Source organism: Columba livia, chromosome 1, assembly GCF_036013475.1.
Source record: "Columba livia isolate bColLiv1 breed racing homer chromosome 1, bColLiv1.pat.W.v2, whole genome shotgun sequence".
Lineage (NCBI taxonomy): Eukaryota > Metazoa > Chordata > Aves > Columbiformes > Columbidae > Columba > Columba livia.
The window spans coordinates 4428899-4453591 of NC_088602.1; the positions used below are offsets into that span (position 1 = coordinate 4428899).

Consider the following 24693-nt stretch of genomic DNA (forward strand, 5'->3'; position numbering starts at 1 on the left):
AAATGACTTTATGTTTCTGTGATCTACAATCAAGGAGCCCTTTGCTCCTGTCCAGGGTGCAGCCTTGCAACACCCGAAGTGTGGTGAGCTCACTAGATATAGAACAGGACCTCTGAGTTGGAAGCAAAAAAGAAGCAGCGGTTTGTGGGGGAGGAAAGAAGAGCCTTTCAGCAAGTGTTTGGTCCAGGCCAATGCAAACACTTTCAGTCCTTCTTCCCGTCGCAGCGATTGGAGCTGTGATCGATACCAGCTGGCAGGAGCTGGAACCGATGCTGGAGGAGAAAATGGGGGAGTCCACAACACCTCTGAGTCATAGGTCTGGCTCAGTCCTCCAGCAAAATGTTTTCCTGTTTAACTGCTTCATGGCTGGACTAAGGTTGAGCTCAGACCACTGTTTCCAGAAATTCAGCTCTGCTAAGAGTTGTGAGTGCAGATTTCCCTTCCTGCTCACACACAAACACATGCAAGTGTAGGGTTTTGATTTGAACCAGCCATGAGAATGCCCAGGTCTTGTGCTCCTGGAGCATCCTGGTGCAAGAAGTCAAAGAGTTAGGCAGCTCTTGAGCATTTTAATGTGACAGATCTAAAGTTCAGCCTGGCTGCAAAGTAGAGGGAGTCATGAATTTTAACACCTCTCCCTAAGAACATTTCCCCTTCTTCTTCCTTTTAATTATTTTGCAAGTTTTTTGTTTGGGGTTTTTGTGGAGGTGGTTGGTAGGTTAGGTTTGGGGTTTGGTTTTTTTTGTTTGTTTTTTTTGGAATTTTGTGGTTTTGTTTGGTTGTTTGGGTTGTTTTGGGTTTTTTTTTTAATGATCCCGAACAGTATCCCTTCTCATTCTGCTTGGTATTTCCTTTGCAACTCAAATCCATCTGCCTCCCTCATGTGAGAACATCTCCATGGTGAGGACAGATGAGTGTCAAGGTGACAGTCACCATGGGGTGGGATTACAGGGTAAGGAGTCGGCCCTTTTCCTCCAGGAAGATTTGGGTGGCAGAAAGGCTGGAGCTCCTTGGCCAAGAGGACCACGGTCCTGTTCTCACCGGGATGGACATTGCCCAGGGCATCTCATGGAAGTTGGCATTGCAAGGGTGGTTGGAAAGTGCAGCTCCAGGCTGTTGTTGCAGAGCTGCCTGGGGAGGAGCGGTAATTTTATGAATGAGCAGCCAAGTGCCAGCCCTTGGCCGCGGGACAGGCTGCGGAGCAGTGTCCAGCATCTCCTGCATCAAACCGATAGCTCCTGCCTTAACTGGAGCGTGGCTTTTAGAAAGGCACCAGACTTCCTCCTCTCCTCTCCAGCCTCTCTTCTTAAATCTTGCTGGTTCTTTCTGCACAGCCTCCTGTGGAAATGTCCTTTCCCATCTGTTGGCCCAGCTCACAAAACCAAGCGATTCATCTCAGGTATCAGCAGCATCGTTCTTCCTCAGCCTATTTATTTGTGCAGAAAGCAGCTGCCAACCATCCTTTCCCAGAGCTGCTGCTTTGCCTGTGCCTCTCTGTAGCAGTGACCATTGTCACTGCAGAAGTCTTGCCTGATTGTCTCTCAAAAGGAGCTCATTCACTGCCGAGATGTCCCCACCACAGAATCACACAGGATCACAGAATGTCAGGGATTGGAAGGGACCTGGAAAGCTCATCCAGTGCAATCCCCCCATGGAGCAGGAACACCCAGATGAGGTTACACAGGAAGGTGTCCAGGCGCGTTGGAATGTCTGCACAGAAGGAGACTCCACAACCTCCCTGGGCAGCCTGGGCCAGGCTCTGCCACCCTCACCAGGAACAAGTTGCTTCTCAAATTTAAGTGGAACCTTTTGTGTTTCAGTTTGAACCCATTACCCTTTGTCCTATCATTGGTTGTCACCGAGAAGAGCCTGGCTCCATCCTCCTGACACTCACCCTTTATATATCTGTAAACATTAATGAGTTCACCCCTCAGTCTCCTCTCCTCCAGCTCCAGAGCCCCAGCTCCCTCAGCCTTTCCTCACACGGGAGATGCTCCACTCCCTTCAGCATCTTGGTGGCTGCGCTGGACTCTCTCCAGCAGTTCCCTGTCCTGCTGGAACTGAGGGGCCACAACTGGGGACATCTTCCCTTTTCTTCACCACCTTTGTCTGCTGGAGATCTGGGGTCTAGCTCATTTCCTGCCCCTCTTGGCAGTATGGATTTATATTTTGACTGCTGTGTGTGTTCCCTGACTGCTTAGTGAGGCTTTCTGCCTTTCTACAAGGAGCAAATCTGGTTTATTATTCCTGTTTTGATACAGGTCCCTTTAATGCTTTTCTGGGGGAAGGCGATGCACTTGGGTCTCTTAGGAGCATCTGAGAAGTGGTCCTGATGCCAAGGAGAAAATCCCGTGAGCATCGCTATAGGCCCTTTGTACCACAGCACGTCAATGCATTGCTCAGCCACCTCCAAAGGCTCCTGTGTGAGTCAATACTTTTGTGACTGACCCCACGCATACAAGGTCCCAGCCTTGCTTCCCAAATAGAGCAGGTGATTCAGCGCTGAAGGCAGAGCTGCTCTCCCTGTCTTTGGCCTGCAAGCTAAGATGTTCTAAACTATAAAATCTCAGGTCCACAATCCTGGAAGATCATTGCTAAATTATTACAATGTTCTTCCTCCACGCTGGGGACATGGGAGTAGAGATAAGGGGGTAGGTGGGTTGTTGGCCATCCAGTTCCAATGGTCTCCTTGTGGGAGACGCATCTACCTGTTGCCCCAGTACATCCTATGGAGTTCATCCAGGATGGCGCCTTGTTCAGATTGTGTTTAATTAAAGGTATAATTGCCCCTTTGCAGTTATTTCTTCTGTGAGGACAGGCTGAGAGAGTAGGGGTGTTCAGCCTGGAGAAGAGAAGCTCCAGGGAGACCTTATTGTGGTCATTCCAGACTTAAAAGGGGCCAGTAAGAAAGGTAGGGACAGAGTTTTGAGCAGGGCCTGTTGTGATAGGACAAGGTGTAATGGTTTTAAGCTAAAGAAGGGGAGATTCAGGCCAGGTGTGAGGAAGAAATTTTTTCCAATGAGGGTGGTGAGAGCCTGTCCCAGGTTGGCCAGAGAGGTGGTGGATGAACCATCCCTGGAGACATCCCAGGCCAGGCTGGACGGGGCTCTGAGCAACCTGAGCTGGTGAAGATGTTTCTGCTCATGGCAGGGGTGGCACTGATTGAGCTTTGAAGGTCCCTTCCAACCCAACTATTCTATGTTTCTGTGGTTCAGTGTGTCTGAGGGACACCTGAGGTGCTTTGCAGACAGGTGGGTGGCTGGCACCAAGCACCCCACAAGCTGCTTTAGCAACCGATCCTCAACAGCAGAGACCTGTGGAGCAGCCAACAAGGAGGTTATTTTGGGTTCACTTGAGCTCTGAGTGATGAGCACTTGTGCAGCTAATCAAGCTGATAAATGCCGTCAGTTAAAACCTATACTTCTGCTTTGCAGAAGTGGAGTGTTTTTGTCTCTCCAAATGAGAGGCTGGCTGGGTGGGTGATGGTCTTGGAGGATTGTTCCGATCACCATGGACATTGATTTAGCTCTCAAACACCTACTTTCCTCCAGCTAATCCTAGTGATTCATTAACAAGCGATGTGACACTGTTCCAGAATTGACGCTCAGCTGTAAGTGATCATATAATCCCTGGGATTTTGGGTGTTTACAGATTAGCTGGTTCCAATTAGCCGCTATTGCAATTTCCTTGTCTGGTGTCATGATTTAAAGTGTCCGTGGATGTTGACCTCAAGAAGCATATACTTTCTATACATCCCACTGGGAGTGATGGTTTAGGCCAGTTGGTTGGATGCATCTGGATGGGGCACCCTTTGTTTTACCATGAGTGGTGTTGGAGACCACAGCTGGAATTTCGTGGCACACAAACCCCCATTTCTTTAGGAAACCAGACTAGATATTTCTAGACTAGGTTCACTAACGATCAACAGTTTGAACAAGACATCCCATTTTGGGGAAAAAGAAGGATTGTACGCAGCTGTTATAAATAAATACAGAATAAATTTAGGGAGGTATCTTTGGAAGAAGGTCTGTGATTTAGTACAGGAGATCAATGTAGAGAACCCCCTTCCCTTTTGCCTGCTGTGGGGACAATGCAACGCAAGCTGTAGGGTGGAAGGATGAGGACTGGAGCAAAGGGGTTGGTACCCAGGGGCCATAGGGAGCAGGTGATGGAGCAGTGATGGAGAGGCACTGATCTCTGTTGTGAGGGGCATTTGGGCAACGGTTTTCTGCTGTTTTATGGATTGCTAAACTCATTTCTCTACCCTGGAAGCCAGATGCTTGTCAGGACAGAATAATTAATCCAGAAATACATGGCGCTCTGCCAGGAGATCTTTTTTTAATTAAAATCAGATCTGATAAAGTCTACTGAGAAATTGGCGTCTCTGATGAAATCATGAATTGTATGTCTGTAATCTGGGGCTGCGTGGTGGGGGTGCTCTGGGTAGGGCTCAGCCCCCCAGAAAACCTGTGCACACCCTTCTTGCAGGGAATGTCTTCTCCTTTGCCTCAAAGGGCTGTGTTTTACCCAAATGAGTTATAATGTCACTAAAAGGCAGGACACCAGTTATCATCTCCTCCTGTTCCTGTTTTGGTTGGGGAAACGGGAGTCCCATACCCAGGGAATGTCCAAGGTATTCTTGAGCTTAGAGGAGTCATCCATCTCTCCTCGTTTGGATGCAGGATTTTCCCTGCCTGTTTAAACTGGTGATGGACCACACCGATACCTCCTGGAGTGAGCCAGAGGTGTTTCATGAGACTATAAATGTGGGGTTGTAGGACAGCCAAGTTTGGGGAAAGGCAGAGACAGATGCTGGATGGTTGTCTCCAGCCATGACGTCTTGGTCCTTGCACCCAGATGCTGTGGAGGAGGACTGGGTGTCCATGGCCAGACTCTGCCCCATCTCACTCACGTTCTGCCTGTCCTCCCAGGGCCGGTGGGAAAGGATGTTTTCCTCGGTGAAGCCATATGAGAACCAGCGCTACGCCTCCCTCAAGAAGGAGTGTCAGAGGCGGAAGCAGCTCTTTGAGGACCCACTTTTCCCTGCCAATGACGACTCGCTCTTCTACAAGTCAAGGATCCAGGGCATCCAGTGGAAGCGACCAAAAGTAAGTGCGCGTGTCCCCTTTCACCTTGATGCTTTTTTATGCCATCTCTGCTCTCAAACACCCCCAAAAATGCTCAGCGCATCCTTCATCAAGGGTTCTAAGCCCCAGACAACATCTTCTCCCCTCAGCAGGGTTTATTTGCCCAGGCTCGGTATTGTGAGCATCTGGGATGTCAGGGAGACCAGCTACACCCAGGCCAAGACTGTTGTCCCGCAGTGAGGTCTGGGAACAAAGCAGGCTTCTCCATGCCCCAGTTTCCCCGTGCATAAAACAGAGAGAAAGTTTGTGGTCAGGTTGGTTTTGGGCGCTCTTGCTAAGTCTAGTTGTTCCAGCAAAGCAAATGGTTGTCTCTGAATACTCTTGGTGATCCATTTGGGAAAGGAAAAGAAGATAAGCTTTGGGTAGGTTAGTTCATCCTGGGGGTCTTTGGGAGGTGGGTGATCTAACCCATCCTTCCTCTCATGTGAAAAACTGGTGTCCTCTGCGAAAACCACTCTGCGTGTCCTCCACGCTGCTGTGTCTGACATGGAGACAGGTTGTAGGGGCCTGGGGGTAACATTGCCTGTCTCCTGTGCTGCCTGTCCCCTTTCTGCTGTCCTCAGCGCCTGGCCAAAAGGTGCACCTCAGGGCACTGTGTCTTGGGGAGTTTCTATGCCTGGGTATGGCCATCTGCTTGGGGCTGACCAAAAGGCCACTTTTTTCCCACTGTGCTGAGCACTGGTGAGGCTGCACCTCAAATCCTGGGGTCAGTTTGGGCCCCTCAAGCCCTTGAAGTGCTGGAGCAAGTTGAGAGAAGGGAACGGAGCTGGGGAAGGGGCTGGAGCACAAGTGTGATGGGAGCGGCTGAGGGACCTGGGGGGTTCAGCTGGAGAACAGGAGCTGAGGGGAGACCTTCTGATCTCTGAACTGCCTGAAAGGAGCTTGGAGACAGGGGGGGTCAGGCTCTGCTCCTCAGGAACAAGCGCCAGGAGCAGAGGAAACGGCCTCAAGTTGCGCCAGGGGAGGTTGAGGTTGGATCTGGGGAATAATTTCTTCCCCAAAGGTCTGTCAGGCATTGGAACAGGCTGCCCAGGGCAGTGGTGGAGTCACCATCCCTGGAGGGGTTGAACAAACATGGAGATGAGGTTGTCAGAGACATGGTTTAGTGCCAGGGTTGGGTTAATGGTTGGACTTGATGATCTTGAGGGTCTTTTCCACCTAAAATGATTCTGTAGTTCTCTGACTGCCATGAAATGCAGGACATCCCAGGCAGCAACAATAACTGTGAATGGGGAGAGGCAATGTCAGAATCATTTAAAACACCTATTTCTACTTCCTAGCCTGTGGGGAGGAGCAGCCCCCACTGCCTATCCCATGCTGTTTTGCAGGCAGCTTGGTGACATTTTAGCGTGGCAGGGTCGTCTGAGCTGCCATTGTCCTCCTCACCCCCACTGGCAGCCCAGAAAACCAGCTGCCCTTTCGCAAGACAGTGCTGTGTCTGTCAGGGTGAGGGCAGTCCCTGGGGGGTGGACAAAAAGGCTTTGTGTGAAGGAAGGGATGGAGCTGAACCACCTCTTTCAGTGTGGCAGGAGGGGCTGAGCTGCCCAGCATCCCGCCAGACTGCTCGTGGGATGGAGGTCTTGTTTCCCTCTGCCCTGCCTTGGTCTCTTTCATGCCAGCTCTGCCTGGAGATGGGGTTTGTACAAGGCTCAGCTCGTGTTTTAGCTTATTCCCTTCTCTGCTGGACTGGAAAGGTGCTCTGTGCACAGCTGCCTTCTGAAGAGAGGGCTCACCATGGTTTGGTCTCATTGTAGAGCACAACACGGCATCATAGAATTATAGAATCATAGGATGGTTTGGGTTGGAAGGGACCTTCCAAGCTCATCCAGTGCCACCCCTGCCATGAGCAGGGACATCTTCACCAGCTCAGGTTGCTCAGAGCCCCGTCCAGCCTGGCCTAGGATGTCTCTAGGGATGGTTCATCCACCACCTCTCTGGCCAACCTGGAACACGCTCTCACCACCCTACCACATGAACACACCTTGCATGTCACACATATGGGTGATGCCCAAGACTTTCTAAACAACTTTCTCTGGGACTGAAGGGTTAGAGATGTGTTTGACACCCCCTTGCTGGTTTGCATTCAGAGACACACATTAATTCAGCCCCACATCTAATGACAAAGGGTTGGATCCAGCTGTGGAAGGGCAAAGTTTTCTCATCTTCTACTGAACATCTGTGTCTCAAAGCTTGCTGCATGGCTCGTGAACAACTCTGGCTATTCAGGCTTTGTCAGGCATAGACTTGTTGATGGGAGTCATCATCCCTGGAGGTGTTTAAAAGGTGTTTAGATGAGGTTCTTAGGGACATGGTTTAGTGCTAGAGTTAGGTTATGGTTGGACCTGATGATCCTGAGGGTCTCTTCCAACCAAAATGATTCTATGATTCTTTTCAAGGAGAAGGGGCACCTTCTCTGAACAGGTGATCTACCTCTTCTCCATCTGCTTTTCTGGCTTCCAGCTCACTTACAGCCCTCGTGTTCAGGCATGTAGCATCCACTCTTGCTTAGGAAGACACAGGGTCAACCAGCAAAGCATCATCCTGTTACTGCTGTGCTCCCAAGAACATTAAGTCTTTCTAAGAAAGGTTTCTTCACCTCTTGGTCTTCACCTGCAAGCTGGGATGTTCAGCCAGGTCCAAGCCCATCCCTGCTCAAGCATGGAGTGAATTCAAGCTCTTTCCAACCAGCCAGCCCTGCAGTTTGAACAGAGGTTCCTTCTTGCTTGGGCTGGCAGTGGGAACAGTCCCACGTGCAAGCAAGTTCCTGTGCATTTAACTGGAGATGGAGATGGTCCCTCTTTTGCTGCTTCTGCATGAGATGAAAGGAACTATGCCAGCAGTTTTGGCACCACAAGGAGTCCATGCTGAGCAATAGATGTCTCCTTGATGCTGCTGTCTGGTAGGATCATCTGAACAGAGCTGTCTAACTGCCCTGACCGTAAAATTGCCGTAAAAAAGAGAATTTGGGCTCACATGAGCCCTTGTTAATGCTGAAGCTTCCAGAGGGCACCTTCTCTAAAGGACTTCCCCAGTTTCTTTCCTTTCAGTTGTCCATTTTGGCAAGGTGGCTGAATTTCATGAGGAGAAGAACTCCTTTGTGCCAGCCAGCCAATGCAAAGTGACATTTTTAGTTGTTGGACCCAATTCTGCTTGAATTCACACCGGGTCTCTAAGGGACAGAGCCCAGCAAGGAAGTCCCAGCATCTTCTGCAAGGAAGCAAACACAAGTGCAACTGGGTGTTAGACATCTTGATATATATCTGTCTGCGAGAGAGCTGGGAAACACCATCAGCTTCTCTAATTAAATGCAGTGTTCAGGAGGGTCCAAAATGTCCATGAAGTTCAAATCAACTGCTCTGCTTGTGTGATAATTGCACGATGTGGTTATTAAGCCATACTGAGTCCCTACAGCATTCTCTTTCTGTTATAACCAGTAAATATTTCCTTAGGCAATCACATTTTGTTGTTCGGAAAAAACAAAATCAAAACCAAACCAGAGTGATACTCCCAGCTTTTGGTAAGTGCTGTTTTGAGGCTTTTCTGACCCAGAAATGGAGTCTGACAGTCCCGGGGACGCTGTCTGCAGGAGGGGATGGTGTGTACACACCTCTGCTATCTCTCAGGGCCGTGGCCATGGTTGGTTTTGGGGAGTTTCAGCTGAAACTACATGATAAAGCATAAGAGCTCATCGTGCCTCGGGCTTTGCTGTGAGAGCAGAGTGGGCAGAGAGTGGAAATAAAAGGCATCAGCTGTTAAAAACAACAGTTTGCTTTCTCAGAAGTGCTGTCACTTGCGACCTATGCAGAGAAGTGTTATGCAGGAGGTCACTTTTTCAGGGGAAGCACTCATATGTGGAAAGTAACTGCAGTGAACTCACTGCAGTGGTGGGATGAGCTTTGGCAGAGGCAAGATCTCATTACTATATATTTAAATTACACTAGTAGAGATGTAAACAGCGCCTTCCTCATGTGTACATCGCTTCCTTCCCAACCAGAACATTTTCCCATCCTTTCTCCTCCACGTGCTATCTTTCGCTTTGGAAAAACAAAACAAAGCAAAACAAATGCAATCTCTACGCAGCTCTCCTTCCTTCTTGAGGTTCCTTTTCTGGGCAGGGAGATAAAGAGAAGGCTGAAGAGCGTTGCTGGAACAGCTCATGAATAACCGAATAACCCTTCCCTGTTTTGCTTAAACTTCCTCCTGCATCTGGTGCTGCAGCATTTCCTGGAATGGGCTCAGTGTTATTCTTTCCAACGGGGTGTCCTCCCTCCCTGCTTTCCCCTGGCCTCCAGCCCTGCTCTGGGTGCCAGATCTTTGCAGAGGGAGCAGCTGTTTGAACCCTCTGATCAGGCTTTGGCTTCGGTGGTTGTTTGCCAAACATCTTCATGATGCAGCACGGGGAAGCCAGAAAGCTAATGAATCTCTGGAGTTTACGGGAGGGAAGGAAGTTGTAGCATCAGCCTGAGCTGGGAAAGGGGTCCCAAAGATCTTTGTTTTAGTGCATCCACTTAAAAATTAGGCTGGCTGAACATTGCTGAGCCAAAGTAGATTTTGGAGCTGGCTGGGGCAGCATTAGTGGCTCTTGCTGGCAGCAACACTTGGCTGTTTGCATTAGAAATTAAACCCAGCATTTTGAGCTAAGGCCAAATCCTAGTTCATTGCTTGAAACTCCTCCCTTGCACTCTGCCTGCTACCATTTGTACCTTAAATCCTGGGGTCAGTTTTGGGCCCCTCACCACAAGAAAGGCCTTGAGGTGCTGGAGCGAGTTGAGAGAAGGGAACGGAGCTGGTGAGGGGCTGGAGCACAAGTGTGATGGGAGCGGCTGAGGGACCTGGGGGGTTCAGCTGGAGAACAGGAGCTGAGGGGAGACCTTCTGATCTCTGAACTGCCTGAAAGGAGCTTGGAGCCAGGGAGGGTCGGGCTCTGCTCCCCAGGAACAAGCACCAGGAGCAGAGGAAACAACCTCAAGTGATGGAGTCACCATCCCTGGAGGGGTTTGAAAGACAAGTAGATGAGGTTCTTAGGGACATGGGTTAGTGCCAGTGTTGGGCTAATGGTTGGACTCAATGATCTTGAGGGTGTTTCCCAGCCAAAATTATTTTTTGATTCTGTAGGAAGGTGAGGAAGATCTCTGTATTCAGACAAGTAGTACCACACATAGGGAAAGTCTTAGCCTCATCCTCAGGCTCTGGGTTTTGCTCTCCTTGTTTAAGGCAGGAATACTATCACTGCAGCATGGGAGCAGACATTTTACCATGTGCATTGGTGAGCTGGCCTGAGCTTTTGGGAGCTGGGTAAATGAGGAAGGGCAATACTGAGAAGAAGTGAAGAGGATGGATGAGATGCAGGCTGGGAGGCAGAAATACAGGGGGATCTGGGGCACTCACCTGTCTCTGTTGATCCCCTGGGGAAAAAAACAGTGGTGGCCTAGGGTGGAAGAGGCTCATCTACCCTGGGGTAAACCAGTTCGTCTCTTGTAATCATCACTGTCCCAAACTCTCTTCTTGGGTACAGACCACTTCCAGTGATGCCATGGGGTTGGTACAGGGTTAAATTAGGGTCATTAGTACCCCTGGGCCTTAGCAAGGGCTTTCTTTCTCTCTTCTGCAAGGAGGGTCCCATGGTTTGGGTTCTGTCCACCAAGCGATCACCTGCTGCTGAGACTGGTCGCCAGCCAGGACACATCTGGGTGTCATTATGGTCCTGAGGGAAGCAAATGAGGCCTGTGGGGAACTTGTGCTGTGCACAGATATAGAATCATAGAAGGGTTGGAAGGGAGTTCATCCAGTGCCACCCCTGCCATGAGCAGGGACAGCTTCACCAGATCAGGTTGCTCAGAGCCCCGTCCAGCCTGGCTTGGGATGTCTCAGCAGCATGTCACAGGGCCTTGCAGAAGCACCCAATGGTCTTCTCTAAGATGCAGAATGGTTGCGACCAGAGATCCCAAAGGTGCTTGGAGGGGACCAGGATGTGATGAACATGAGGGTTTCCAGGCAGTCTGTTGTCACAGTGATGGGGTGGCGCAAGGTGGTGGTGGTTGAACCTGTGCTGCACCTCTACACTGTGAGTTCAAGCCTGGCTGGTGTTGCAACCACCAGAGAAGCTCTGTTGGGTGAAATCTATGCCCTCCCATCTCCATGGAAAGAGTTTTGCCCTCCAACCCTATTTCTCAGTATTTTTATGTCCCTCCAGCCTTTGCTTGCAAGCACCGAGTTGCCTCTGCAGGAATTGTCAAGGGAGGTTGTCACTGATTCAACAGCACAAAGGTAGATTCTTGCTAAATGGCAATATTATTTTATCTGGCTTCAGAACAATGCCATTTGGAGGGGAAAGTCTGAGAGCAAGAGTAGTGTTGGGTGAGACAGGGAGTCCAGGTGTTTTGGGAAGGGTTGTGGGAAGCAGAAGGTCTCAGAGCAGTAGGACCATGGCATTTTCAGCCCTACTGTGGCGCTGGGGAAAGATGCTCTCATCCACAGCCCTGTTTATTTTGTTTTATTTTTCCCATCCAGGCAAAAGAAATCTTGTTTTAGAAACTGAGCAAATACCATTTTTCAGTAGCCGCTTCCCTGTCGGACTGACTTATATCCAGCCTGACTTGTGTGTAGGGGTTTCATCCGTTATATCCATTGTCTCCTGAATTCAATGCTGTTGTGTTTGGAGGATGAGGAGATGTTGTGGGATGGGAGAGCATCTTTCAGATCCCCTTCTCCTTGTGTTATTAAGCACTTAGCTCCTTTGCTTGCTGAGTGAGGGTTATACAATCAGTCCCTGCGGGGCTTTTCCTGGAAGGGGAAAGGAGTCAACGAACTAATTCACTAAAAGCAGGACCGGCACTTGCCTGCCCGCAAGTTTCTGCATTAAAAGGTCTTTTCCCCAGTGTACGGCACTGGGAAGCTGCCAAAAACACAAGGGTGAAGAGAATGGGGAAGGCAGAGGTTAAGTTCTTGCAATTATATGTTCTGAGAGCTCATCTGAAACAAGCAATTAAAATGGTGATGGTCATTGGGAGCAACGACCTTCTGGTGCCCCACCTGAACCTTTTTCTGCCAGAAATACCAACCTCTGTCACCTGCACACCAGGGATGTCTTTACTCAGCTCTTTGTAGCTTTTTGACCTCTTCACTCAGCTTTTTGTAGCTTTTTGACCTGTCTCATTCAGTTTTGGTTGTGCCCAAAGGAGCGTTGATGCTGTGGCTCCTCTGTGCTGCTGGATGGACGGAGGGACTTGTCTTCTCCAAGCAGAGTCTGTCGTCTCTCTGTGATCCATCACGGAGACAGAGTCCTTCCAGACCTTTTGTGTGTCTCAGCTTAGGAATTTATGAGCCTCTTGCCTGTTAATTTATCTGCCGTTTTCTGTAAAGCCTGGAGCTGATTGCCAGTCTGATCCCTCCTTGCCAGGAAAGGATTTGGTCACCACTTATTGCAATCTCTGAATTTACTTTTTTCTACATTTTAAGCTATTCACAGCCTCCCCCTGCCTCTCTTCCCCTCAAGGATGGAGAAGATAATATTTGTTATTGTTTATGCTTGTTTTAAAAGATCTCTCATTAAATGTGATGCTGACCCTGAGTGTGTTCCAGCAGATCTCGCTGCATCCTCCCGCAGCCCCGAGTAGCTGGACAAACACACTCTCCTCATTTACCCCAGTTAGGATCCGGGGTGATAAGCTGCCTGGTGTGAATACAGCTCGATGCAGACTCTGATAAGAAATTAACCAGCCCGTCTGCTCTGTCCTCAGCTTCAGAAGGACATGGCCTTAAATGCAAAACTAACAGTAAAATCAGAAGATGAGATTAATCGCCTGCTTCTTAATATCACTGCGTGTCAGTGTCTAGAAATTATTGTACGGATAATAAGAAAGATCATAATAGCAGAGGGTGTTGCAGAAAGGAGCCCTGGGCTTCCGCTGCCATCTCTGGGCTCCATGGGAGGGAATGGTGTAAATCCTTACAGATTGGGCTTTGGGGTGCCAGAGGGGCACATTCAGCCTGCAGAGCAGCTACAGAGCTCGTTATGTCCTGGACCAGCCGTGACTTTTAATTTGGTGCCGAATGGGAGATGCTGCACTGCCCGTGAGCTCTAATTTTTGCAGGGATGGGGCTTGGGGGCGATTTGTCTGTGTTTGGTCCTGCTGGAAGAAGCGGTTTTGCCAAAATCCATGCAAAGTCCCCTTGATCAGGCACGGTGCTGCCTCTTGCAGTGAGAAAATAAAACATGGGGTGCGGTAAAACCGAGGGCAGGGTCCAGCTGCTGCAAGAAGTGGTTAGGGAAAGAAACAAATAGGAGGAAGCAGCGGTGGGAGGATGAAAAACGGTGGCTGGAGCAGAAAAGGAGCTGTTTCTGTCAAATTTGAAGCCGGAGGGAACTGTTGTCAATGCATCATCAGCTGATTTCTGCGTAACAAGAGGTCACGGCACTTCCTTGAATTAATTCCCTGTTGAACTAAACTTGACGCGCTTCCTCTAAGCACCATCCAGTTTTGTTTTTCCAGGAGAGGAAAATCCACCGCAGCTCTGGATCACTTGCTCTAAAGACCATTCCCTGCCTCAGGATTTGCCATTTTGTGTGTGTGTGTGTGTGAACTGGCTTAGCTTCAGTGTACACCCCTTGGATCTTGTGTGTACACTCACTTGCTTCTGCATTTCTGCTCCATTTAAATATAAGATAACCCTGTAATGCATAGATAGTCGGGGCAGAGGGATACCTGCACCTGTAAAGAAATAGCTACGAACCCTCTCTCCATCATCCTTCCTTCTTGCTTTGCTCATCAGAGCCTGGACCACTGTCCAGTCCAAGAGCATCAATGGGATGATCGGACATAAATAAATGCAGCTAATGTCTGTCTTTGTAAACACCCCAGGGCAAGGGCTTGTCCTTTCCTTGCTGCCAAACGACTGACACCGCCTGAATTACTTGTACTGAGCATTAAATTCTGTAAGATGGCCCTTTTTAAAATAAAACCCCAACGCAATTTGACAGTAAGTGGAATGGCACTGTTTTTCCTCTGATATGTATATAATTTAACAGAGATTGTGCAAATACTGCCACAAAGCCCTGCAGAGACTGAAAACCCATTTATGAGGCAGACTGAAATGTACAGTGTGGGGAAGGGCGGTAGGGTGGGATCTTTGTCCTAAGTGGAGACACTTAGCCCAGTGCAATCGTTTAGACCTGGATCTACTGAAACACTGTGCAATGGAGGGGGGTGAATTCCTTGGGATGGTGCTGCCCTACTTGACTGTCCTACCCATGCTCGTGGCCATCTGTCCCCAGCCTGCATGCTGTCTCACTGCCATCTGCGGTTGTAGGGAGCCAAGTGCTCAGCTCCTTGCAGTGCCCCAGGCACCTCTGTGGACAAGGCAGCCTTGAACTGGAGCTCTTGGAGGAGCAGAGGAGAATGAAAAGAATCCTTGAGAAAGGACAAAGCCTTCAGGTGTTGGCTTCAGGTGTTGGCTTCAGGTGTTGGCTTCAGGTGTTGGCTTCAGGTGTTGGCTTCAGGTGTTGGCTTCAGGTGTTGGCTTCAGGTGTTGGCTTCAGGTGTTGGCTTCAGGTGTTGGCTGGAGCTCAGCACAGGCTGGAGCTCAGCACAGGCGCTTGGGACTTGAGCTCACCAGGACCAATCCTGCACAGCGAGATGCCAACCTGTGTGATCTGTTGGCCCCACCACATCCTCATCTGGATGCTCATCTCTATGAAAACCCACCAACAGGTCCCTTTTAGGCTCTTCCTTGACACAAAAAGCACAAGCAAGAGCAGCACCCCAGGGTGATGCTCTAATGGCACTCTGACAGTTGCTCTGAGTTCACCCCATTTTTGGCCATGGCTTCTCAGGTGCCCTGAAGGAGATCAGAGCTTCAGCAACTGCTCCCAGTCCCTGTGGGGCAGGGGCAAGCTGGCACCACTTCTCCAGCCCTTGAGACTGGTGGTGTCTCCCTCAGATCTCACAAGAAGAAATGAGGTCAGCAAGAGTGAGATGAAGTATCTCTCCTCTTTGGGTGACAGCTGGGGCCAGCAGGAGCTGTGTTGACCAACAAGGCAAGAGACTGCAGCTTGGGAGGAGTGACATCTGTGTTCATGTAGAAATGAAAAGAGCATCCCACGTCTCTGATATTTCATAGCATGATAGAATCATTTTGGTTGGGAGAGACCCTCAAGATCATTGAGTCCAACCGTTAACCCAACCCTGGCACTAACCCATGTCCCTGAGAACCTCATCTATGTGTCTGTTCAACCCCTCCAGGGATGGTGACTCCACCACTGCCCTGGGCAGCCTGTTCCAATGCCCAACAGCCCTTTTTTTGCAATAAATTGTTCCCAAGATCCAACCTCAACCTCTCCTGGCACAACTTGAGGCCGTTTCCTCTGCACCTGGCGCTTGTTCCTGGGGAGCAGAGCCCAACCCCCCCTGGCTCCAAGCTCCTTTCAGGCAGTTCAGAGATCAGAAGGTCTCCCCTCAGCTCCTGTTCTCCAGCTGAACCCCCCAGGTCCCTCAGCCGCTTCCATAACACTTGTGTTCCAGCCCCTTCCCCAGCTCCGTTCCCTTCTCTCAACTCACTCCAGCACTTCAAGGGCTTTCTTGGCATGAGGGGCCCAAAACTGCCCCCAGGATTTGAGGTTTGGCCTCCCCAGTGCCCAGCACAGGGACGGTCACTGCCCTGGGCCTGCTGGCCACAGCAGTGCTGGTACCAGCCAGGATACTGGTGGCCTCTTGGCCACTGGGCACACGCTGGCTCATGTTCAGCTGCTGTCACCAACACCCCAAGCTCCTTTTCCACCAGGCAGTTTTCTGGACCTTTGGGAGGAAACCACTGCCTAGTGATGCATTCCTCCCAGGTCCCTTCCAAGAAGGTAAAGGGTGGACAAGCCATCTTAATGGGAAGTGGTCATGGGTGGTTAAATCTTGACTGTGTTCTGATGTCAATACCACCAACAGAGTTATGTAAGAACTTATGATGGAAAACATAGACAGAGTGCTTAATACCTGGAGAAACTGGCTAAAAGTCTAAACATAGACATTTTTACAGCCCAGTAAACCACGTAGTGAGTTTGTGTGGAGACCCTGTGCTACCCATTGTTGGGAGAGCTTGTGCATATATTTCTATCTTGGAGCTGCTGCTGCTGTACCTGCATCATTGTAAACTGACAGCAAACTGAGGATGAGCTGAAGGCTTTGAAGTCTCATCTGGAAATGCTGCGTATTGCCTGTGATACTGGGAAAGTTGAGCAGGTCAGGAGGAAACCACCATAGGGGATGTTACCAAGGAGAGATGAAGCTTGCTTGTGTTTGATGTCTCTGTGAACTCCTGCAGTTTCATGACTTGAGCCCAGGGCCTCATGGGGAGATCCTTGCTGGTGTTAAATACAGGATTCATACTTTTTGGGTGGGCATCCACCCTTGGAGGTGCCAGACAGAACCAGTTAACTCTGGATGCCTACGGCCAACCCTGCCTCCAAGTTCCTCTCCACTCCCTTCTCTCAACAGTGGCAGGAACTGAACCTTTTCCTGGTGGCTGAATATTGAATCACTTTCTCTAAATAATGCCCCTTTTTGTCCCTTTTCCCGGTTAACAGAAGCTCATGAGTCCACACTCCTAGACGGTGGTTTTCTCATAAAGCAGGTTTCTCTGTTTGTAAAACTACACCCAGGGTATGAATAACTAGAATAGGTGTGGGCTGGAAGTCATTTCTTTAAATGGCTTAAACTCGTGATAACCTCTTCATTGTCATTACGTAGTCAGGGATTAATTTGGACTGTGGTTGGGTCAAGTCCTGGTCTTGGATAGTGGTGCTGCCGTGCTATAAATATGACACAATCACAAGCCGAAGGATGGTTCCTCACCCTGGGACAGTGCAGCTCAAGGGGGTGTGGGAGGTATCCCCATGGAAAAGCAGTCAGGAGGTTTTGATCTGAAATAGACACAGTGGAGGGTGGAGGTAATTTTCCTTTGCAGCTTTGTGTTCTTTCTTTTCCCATCAATAACTTGGCTCTTAGGATAATTATTAAAAGAAACAAACAAACAAAGATCCCCACATGATTTAGATTCCTAAATTCTGTTTTAGAAAATTGGCTTTCAGTGAGACACAGGAACTGGGATTCAGGCAGGGTTCAGCAGGCACCAGTGCCAAACCCGGATTATGTCGCTTGGAAGCAGAACCAACACAGCCCACGTCATGGCCACACCGGCTCGCTCCAGGGTGTCACAATAGCTCTGTGATGGGTGGGTGGTTTTCTCCCAAAATACTCTGTTTTTTCACAACAGGACTTACTTGAATAGGTTCTTCCCTTCCCACCGACACGTCCACACTACCATGTCCTCCAGGGTGGGGACTGATGGCTCAAAAGTGGTGCAAGCTATGGAACATAGACTGCCCAGGGAGGTTGTGGAGTCTCCTTCTCTGGAGACATTCAAAACCCGCCTGGACATGTTCCTGTGTGACCTCACCTAGGCGTTCCTGCTCCAGCAGGGGGATTGGACTAGATGATCTTTTGAGGTCCCTTCCAATCCCAAACATACTGTGATACTGTGATACTGTGAACATCCTCATAGCTCATGCCTGTGGTTCATGGTCCTTCACTTGTACCCACATGACAGTGAACCTCCCCAAGAACAAGTTTGGGGCCTGATGCAGATGGTTTCGAGCCAAAGCAGTTCCTCTGTTTGAGGTTAGACCTCACAACTGGAAGTGCTGGTGCAACTGAGGATGCAGTGTGCCATGGTGAGGCGATGGGAATTGGCGGGTTGGGTGTATTTCAAACCCATGATAGGGCCAAATCAGGGTTGTTCCTCACCCTACAAGTCCTTAGCACCATCCCAAGGGAGTTTGGTCCAAGGAGGTCCATAGGACAGCTCAAGACTGGGTTATGATGGAGGATGGGGGCATTTGTGAGAAGGTGGGTGGCAACACTGTGGTGAATCAGAGGGTCGTATCTCTCATAGAGTGTTAAAGTTAAAACACCCATGAGACCTTATATTTTGTTTCATCTCCTCCAACTCTCTGGTGTAGCTCCCTAGAGCCCATGCCTACATGTACTAAGATTTTAGGGAAGGAGATCCATATAGAACCATCTCCGAGAGCTGCTGCATTTGTTCAGTGTCTTCTCCTTCAGGTCTCAAGACTGTAGTTGTGTACACTCCTGAGGGTCAGGCTGGCTCAGGTGATGCAGCACAAAAGGAACCTGGTGACATGATTTCCACCAAGGAATGATGGCTCATGTGGTGATTGGACTGGGCTGGGACTTGAAACCAAGAGGGACCACCTCTGCCTCTGGATGGGGCAACCTGGGGCAGATCATCTCACTGGTCCAAGCATCCCACCCCCCAGTTTGTCAGCGAGGTGTGTGAAGACTTTCCTGCTTCAGACCTGAGATCTGCAGATCTCGGGGCTGTCAGGATACATGGAATAGGGAATAATACAGGGAATAATTTTTCTTAGCAGTTCTGCAAACAGATGCATCAAAACAACTCGCTGTGAGAGAGGCTGTCTGGAGAGGGCTGTGTCTGATTGTGTGGATATGCTAAAAGCTGGGCTCTTGTAGCCACTTGGCTTGGAAATCATGGGCTGAGTAATGTGAGGCTCTCCAAGACCACATCCCTGGAGACCATGGGTGGGAGGAACGGGAAGGGGAGGTCTGAGGTCTCTGCACTTGTTCCTGTCCCCTTCCCATTCTTATAATATAATTACAGAACAGTTTGGGTTGGAAGGGACCTTCAAAGCTCACCCAGCGCCACCCCTGCCATGAGCAGGGACATCTTCACCAGCTCAGGTTGCTCAGAGCCCCATCCAACCTGGCCTGGGATGTCTCCAGGGATGGTTCATCCACCACCTCTCTGGCCAACCTGGGCCAGTGTTTTACCATCCTCACTGTAAAAACTTTCCTCCTCATGTCTGTCCTTCTCCCTCTCCATCCTCTCCCAGGGAGGTGCGGAGTTCTCACAGCATGTCACATCTCTCCACATCTCATTGCTTTAACAGAGACCTCTTTGGTGCCTTTGTACTTTGGATACCCGGAAGATAAAACTACAGAGGGACCTGTAAAGGCTGCTAAGCCTGCAAATTGACCTTTTGATCTTGTTTGCCACCGTCCCTGCTGTTTCTGGTAGCAAAACAAATGGCACAGTGCAGTGCTGAGGGACACAAGCAGGGTCACGGGGTTGGTGGGGAGTGTATATTTGTGATGCCTCCCTTTAAAAGCAAATCCTGTTTGCTGTGGGTGGAGTGTCCAATGCCCTTTGCACAGTGTGGGAGCTGATAACATAAAAATGTGTACACATTGAGACACTCTGGATGGTTTAGCATTAGGGATGCCTGACTGAGGCAATAAAAACCACCACAGTTTCACAGGATGTAGATATTACCAACCAAACCTTCCCTTCCATGTGTATGAAGCCAAGCCACTGAGGATATGATTTTTAGCAGGGCCTGTTGCAATGGGACAAGGGGTGAGGGTTTTAAATTAAAAGAAGAGAGATTCAGGCTATACACAAGGAAGAAATTTTTTAACCTGAGGGTGGTGAGAGCCTGTCCCAGGTTGGCCAGAGAGGTGATGGATGAACCATCCCTGGAGACATCCCAGGCCAGGCTGGACGGGGCTCTGAGCAACCTGAGCTGGTGAAGATGTCCCTGCTCATGGCAGGGGTGGCACTGGATGAGCTTTGAAGGTCCCTTCAACCCAAACTGTTCTGTGATTCTATGATTCCGTAATAATCCATCTGAAAACATGGACCCCTGGTTTTCTAAACTCACCCTGTTTCTCTTCCTTTCTCTACATCACCCTAGTGCAAAGTTTTTAATTGCGCTTTTTTTGCAAAATCACATCCTGATGCAGGTACCTGCAGCAAGATGACACGGGGACCTTTGTGTCAGCTGTGTCACTGTTGCTCACTGTGCTTGGACTCCTCTTACTCCCTTGGCTGTGTGAATGACATTTAAGACACAGGATCCTTTTGGTTCCCCATTGCCCGGGAGAGGGGAAGTGCAGCCACGCTAATAGATTATCCTGCTGATTTTGCAAGTCTGAGTGAAAACATTGTTCCTGAAAACAGCCAGGCTCTGCAATACAATTAAGACTAGTCTGCTCCTTGCAAAATCTTGTTAGCAAAAGTGGTCCTGGCATGCAGCAGATGTTGGATCTCACACAGTAATTTTCCCCCCTGAGCTTCTGCTTCCCCACAGCTGGCTTGACACGATCCAGATCCCCAGTGAACCTAAAGCTCAGAAATCTGCTCTGAGAAACATCTATGATAAGACAGTCACCAATTATAAAGCAAATTACAGGGTGATTTGCTCATTCGTACCCTACATGGATTTGGACCAACTGGAGAAGATGAGGGTGGTATTTTCTGGTTTAAATGCCTTTGGAAGGAAATTGTGTGTGTGTTGAGGGAAAGAGGGTCAAAGGGGCGAAGAGCAGAGGAAAAGCCCATGTACGTTTTGGTGGGAAGCAAAATTACACCACCAAGTGCAAGATAATTGCATTGATTTGGTCTCTTTTTCCTTAATGAACTTAAATAACCAGAGGGAGTAAACTGGCCCGTTCTGGGCTCCTGTAAGCCAGACCTGGCACCTCTACAACCAACCTCCCATCAACAGGAGCCTCAAAGTCCTCTCCCAGCCCCGGATCTGATTTCCAACTTTGTCCCACATCCCTTGCAGAAGGAAGGATGTGGGAAGGAGCGTATGAATCACCAGAACTTTGAATCACTATTTTGGCCCTGCCTTTGTTATCAGGCTGTATCTTATCACAGGGCTATCTGCACAGGCTTCCTCTAAGTGGTATTTTGTTGCCTGGAGCTCAGTGGCCATTTCAGCAGGCAATTTTAACAGGGGAGCAAATAATCTCTGATGGTGCTTAGTGTCCTTGGGATAATTCAACACAGGTTCTTCTTAGGGTTAAAGAAGCATGAATGGCTCTCTTGGCCAAGGTGGAGTTAAGAGCAACATATGGAAGCCATAGTTTCCCTGCACCCATATCTTTTGGCTTTCCCCCTGCTCTTTCTTGCTGTTCACCAGACCAGGAGCAACCACAACCCAGCATCTGGCTGTGATGAGCTGAAGGACAGGATGGAGTCACTGTTTGCTGAAGCCATGGGGTGGTTGGACCTGGCTCCAAAAAGCCCTCAGGCTGTATGTGGGTTTGCAAGGTTGTGTGCTGCCCTCTTCTCTCTGAGTCATGGTGCTGGGAGGGTGACATGGCATTTGCTTTTTGTAAAAGTGCCTGCCTGGGGAAATGTTATTGCTCACCCAGTTTCTGTCTGCTGCACGGGAAGGAGGGAAGGAAATCAAGGTGATGACCTTCTGTGATCAGAGCATCTCAGCTTCTCTCCTCCCCTTGCAGATACAAACTCCCGGCCCTGTAATTCAGTCTGACTGCAGAACAAGCTCATTATCTCTTTCAGCTCTGTCTGCAGAAAAAAGGAAAACTAAGTTCGAGGCTTTTCTTGTCTCTTTTTGACCTAGAGACCAATGGTTCCAGTTCATCATCCATCTCTGCATGTGGGCATGATTCTTCATGGCTTTGGGTGTGCTTTGCACCCTGAAGGTACTGAATCACACACCGAGGCCCCACTGTGCTCCATGCAATCACGAGGACATTGCTGCCTTACTCCTACCTTGGTAGAAACAGAGCACCCAGGGAACGGTATCCCTGTGGACTGAATGCCAACCAAGTCTAGACCAGGGCCAACAGGTGTGTGTGGGAGCTCAGCAGCTTTAGTGGGGACTGGAGAATCCAAGTAATTCAATATTGGGAAGCTGCAGTCTAAGGCACTGGAGAATCCAAGTAATTCAATATTGGGAAGCTGCAGTCTAAGGGATTTGGGAAACCTTCTCAGGAGATTCAGCTGGGGAGACTGACCCATCAATGAGTCTGGTTCCTGATGGGATCAGCTCTGCAGCATCAGAGCCAGGAGGAAATTCTGTCTTCCCCTGTGCAAGTGCAGCAGAAGGCCTTGAAGATCATTAAGGAACTAGAGCATCTAACACGAGGAGAGGGTGAGAGAGCTAGGACTCTTCAGTCTGGAGAAGGCTCAGGAGGATCTTAACAATGTGCGTAAATACCTGATGGTAGGGAATGAATAAGACAGAGTCAGACTTCTCAGTGATGCCCAGTGACAGGAAAAGAGACAGTGAGCACAAATTTAAAAACAACAGGAAATTCCATTTATACATTAGAAAAGTCTTTTTTACCATGGAGATGGTCCAAACATTGGCAGAGGTTGCCAATGGAATCTTCATTCCTGGAGATATTCAAAACCTGACTGAGCATGGTGCTGGGCAACCTGCTGTAGCTGACCCTGCTTTGAGTGGGTGGGATGGACTGAATGACCTCCAGAAGTTCCTTGTAACTACATTGATTTGACGATTCTGTGCTTAGAATCACTGGGAGTCCACTGGGAATAATCTCAGTCATAGGGCTTGAGGGTGCTCCTGGTCCTTCTGCAGGGAAGCACGGCAGCCCCTCTCTGCCCTTTGGGGTTGACTCCTGGGAAGACTCACTGAGCAATCTGGGATTTGCACAGATTTTGTGCAGAGCTCACGTGGTGTTTAATTTCAGCCAGACCTATATATCATGCTGGGCTGATCCTTGTGCAAACCATCTCTCCATCTCCAAGGCCTGAAGCATCTCCAGGTACACAAGATCCTGGGTCAAGCCAGAGGCTGTCACCTCTTGCCGCATCAGAGGACTGTGGCATTTAGCAACCTTCATGCTCCTAGGAAACCTCCAGTTCAGCTGGAAGCTGCTGTTGGCTTTGCACATTATAAGAGAAGGAGGTTAGAAAGTCCATGGGTTGCTAAGCTGTAGAGCAAGTGTTTGTGTTCAGCCACAGCCACACTGAACCAAAAGGACCTTGAAACACCACATCCAAGTGTGCACCTGAAAGGGAAACACCTACTGCAGCATCTGAGGATCTGCCTGAATTAATCCTTCAAGCCCTGAGGGATTCATCTGCGTTAATGGGAAGAGAAGCTGAGTCAAACAAGAAGTGTGTTTTGCAGAGGGATCCTGTCCTGGCATGTGCCTTTCCAAATGTGGCACCATCATTGCTGCCAGGGGTCCAAGGCAGTAGGGTCTAACGAGCTGCACCGCTCTTCTGTGACAGAACAGGCTGCTCTTTTGATGAGTACACAGGGCTTCCCTCTATTAAAATGACAAACCACAGGGTCTGAATTTACAAATTCTTTCCTGGTGATGGGGAAATCACAGCTTACTGGCAGCTCTGCTCTCAAGAAAGGTCTCTGAGCATCTGACACCCTCTACCCTATACTAATTTCTGCCAAGCAGGCTATGATTTCCATTCTTTCATTTCTACGTAATACCAAGTGACTCCTTTTTTTTGTACACTGCAGATTCATCCAAGGGTAGAAAAGGCAGCTGTGGTCCTCAAATGGACCAAACACACTGTCTCTGCCCCCTCAGAGCAGGATCACTAAGAGCTGATTTTGCAGATATCCCTGTCACCAACAGGCAGGATAGATGCATCCCTGCTGCTGGACACTTCCTCGGTGCTATGAAACAGGAGTGAAACCCTGTTCGCTGCTCCTCTCCCACCCCTGCTTGCACTCAGTGATGCTGAGAAGCCCTTGGTGTCTGTCAGCTTGCCTCCCTCTAGTGCTTATCCCAACCTCCTGCAACGCCTGCGGCTCCGTGATGATTAGTCCTCTCCCTTGGCTTTGATCCCTGCCCACTTTGTGTCTGAATGGAGCTCAGGTTGTTTTTCAGGTGCACGGTGCTGGCTGGGTTTGGTTAGAATACCAGGAGGTGCTTATGAAGCAGAGATTCCTTTTCCTCCCCATGGCGGGTGGTAAAACACTGGCCCAGGTTGGCCAGAGAGGTGGTGGATGCCCCATCCCTGGAGACATCCCAGGCCAGGCTGGATGGGGCTCTGAGCAACCTGAGCTGGTGAAGATGTCCCTACTCATGGCAGGGGTGGCACTGGATGAGCTTCGAGGGTCCTTTCCAACCCAAACCATTCTGTGAATCTATGATTCCATGGGCAGAGTCAATACAAGTCCTCATGTGCAAAGTTCAGGAGGAACATGTTATTCTGGGTACAGCCAGCCTGAAAAACTGGGAAGTGTGGGGGAAGCAGCAAAACTTGCTTTTTCTTTCCCCTCTTCAAATTAAACATGATAACAAAGGAGAAAAAATTATTTCAGCTCTTTGTCAGTCCCATCCACTCCCAGCCTCCAGCTGGGCATGACATTCCAAACTGGATGCATCAGGAGAAAATATTAAAAAAAAATAAAATAATGTTTCACATGAAGCTTGCTGGACACCCTGCTGTGTAAGTGCTTTCTTGTTCAGGCTGTAAGTGGGAGTGGGAAGAAGACAGGACAGCCTGACAGGAGCCAGGCAGAGGAAAAGCAGCGCTGTCCCAGATCCATAGAATCTGTTTTTCTCCTGTCCCACAGGAAATCTGTGATGATCCACATCTCTTCGTGGACGGGATCAGCTCCCATGACTTACACCAGGGCCAGGTTGGGAACTGCTGGTTTGTGGCTGCCTGCTCCTCACTGGCGTCCCGGGAGTCTCTGTGGCAGAAG

General features: G+C 49.4%; 1 protein-coding gene across 6 annotated transcripts in view; it reads left to right on the top strand.

Moving 5' to 3' along the window:
* CAPN5 (calpain 5) overlaps positions 1-24693 on the top strand; it is a 68747-nt gene that overhangs the window by 15789 nt on the left and 28265 nt on the right. For 5 of the 6 annotated variants that reach the window (XR_010475108.1, XM_021285078.2, XM_065075441.1 and 2 more), the window contains exons 2-3: positions 4932-5108; positions 24562-24693. Coding sequence is in view for 5 of the 6 variants with exons in the window: in XM_021285078.2 (XP_021140753.2) it covers positions 4932-5108; positions 24562-24693 (309 nt within the window). In the remaining variant the exon portion in view is untranslated. The remainder of the gene's footprint in view (positions 1-4931; positions 5109-24561) is intronic. The other variant, XM_065075359.1, reaches the window with a different exon arrangement.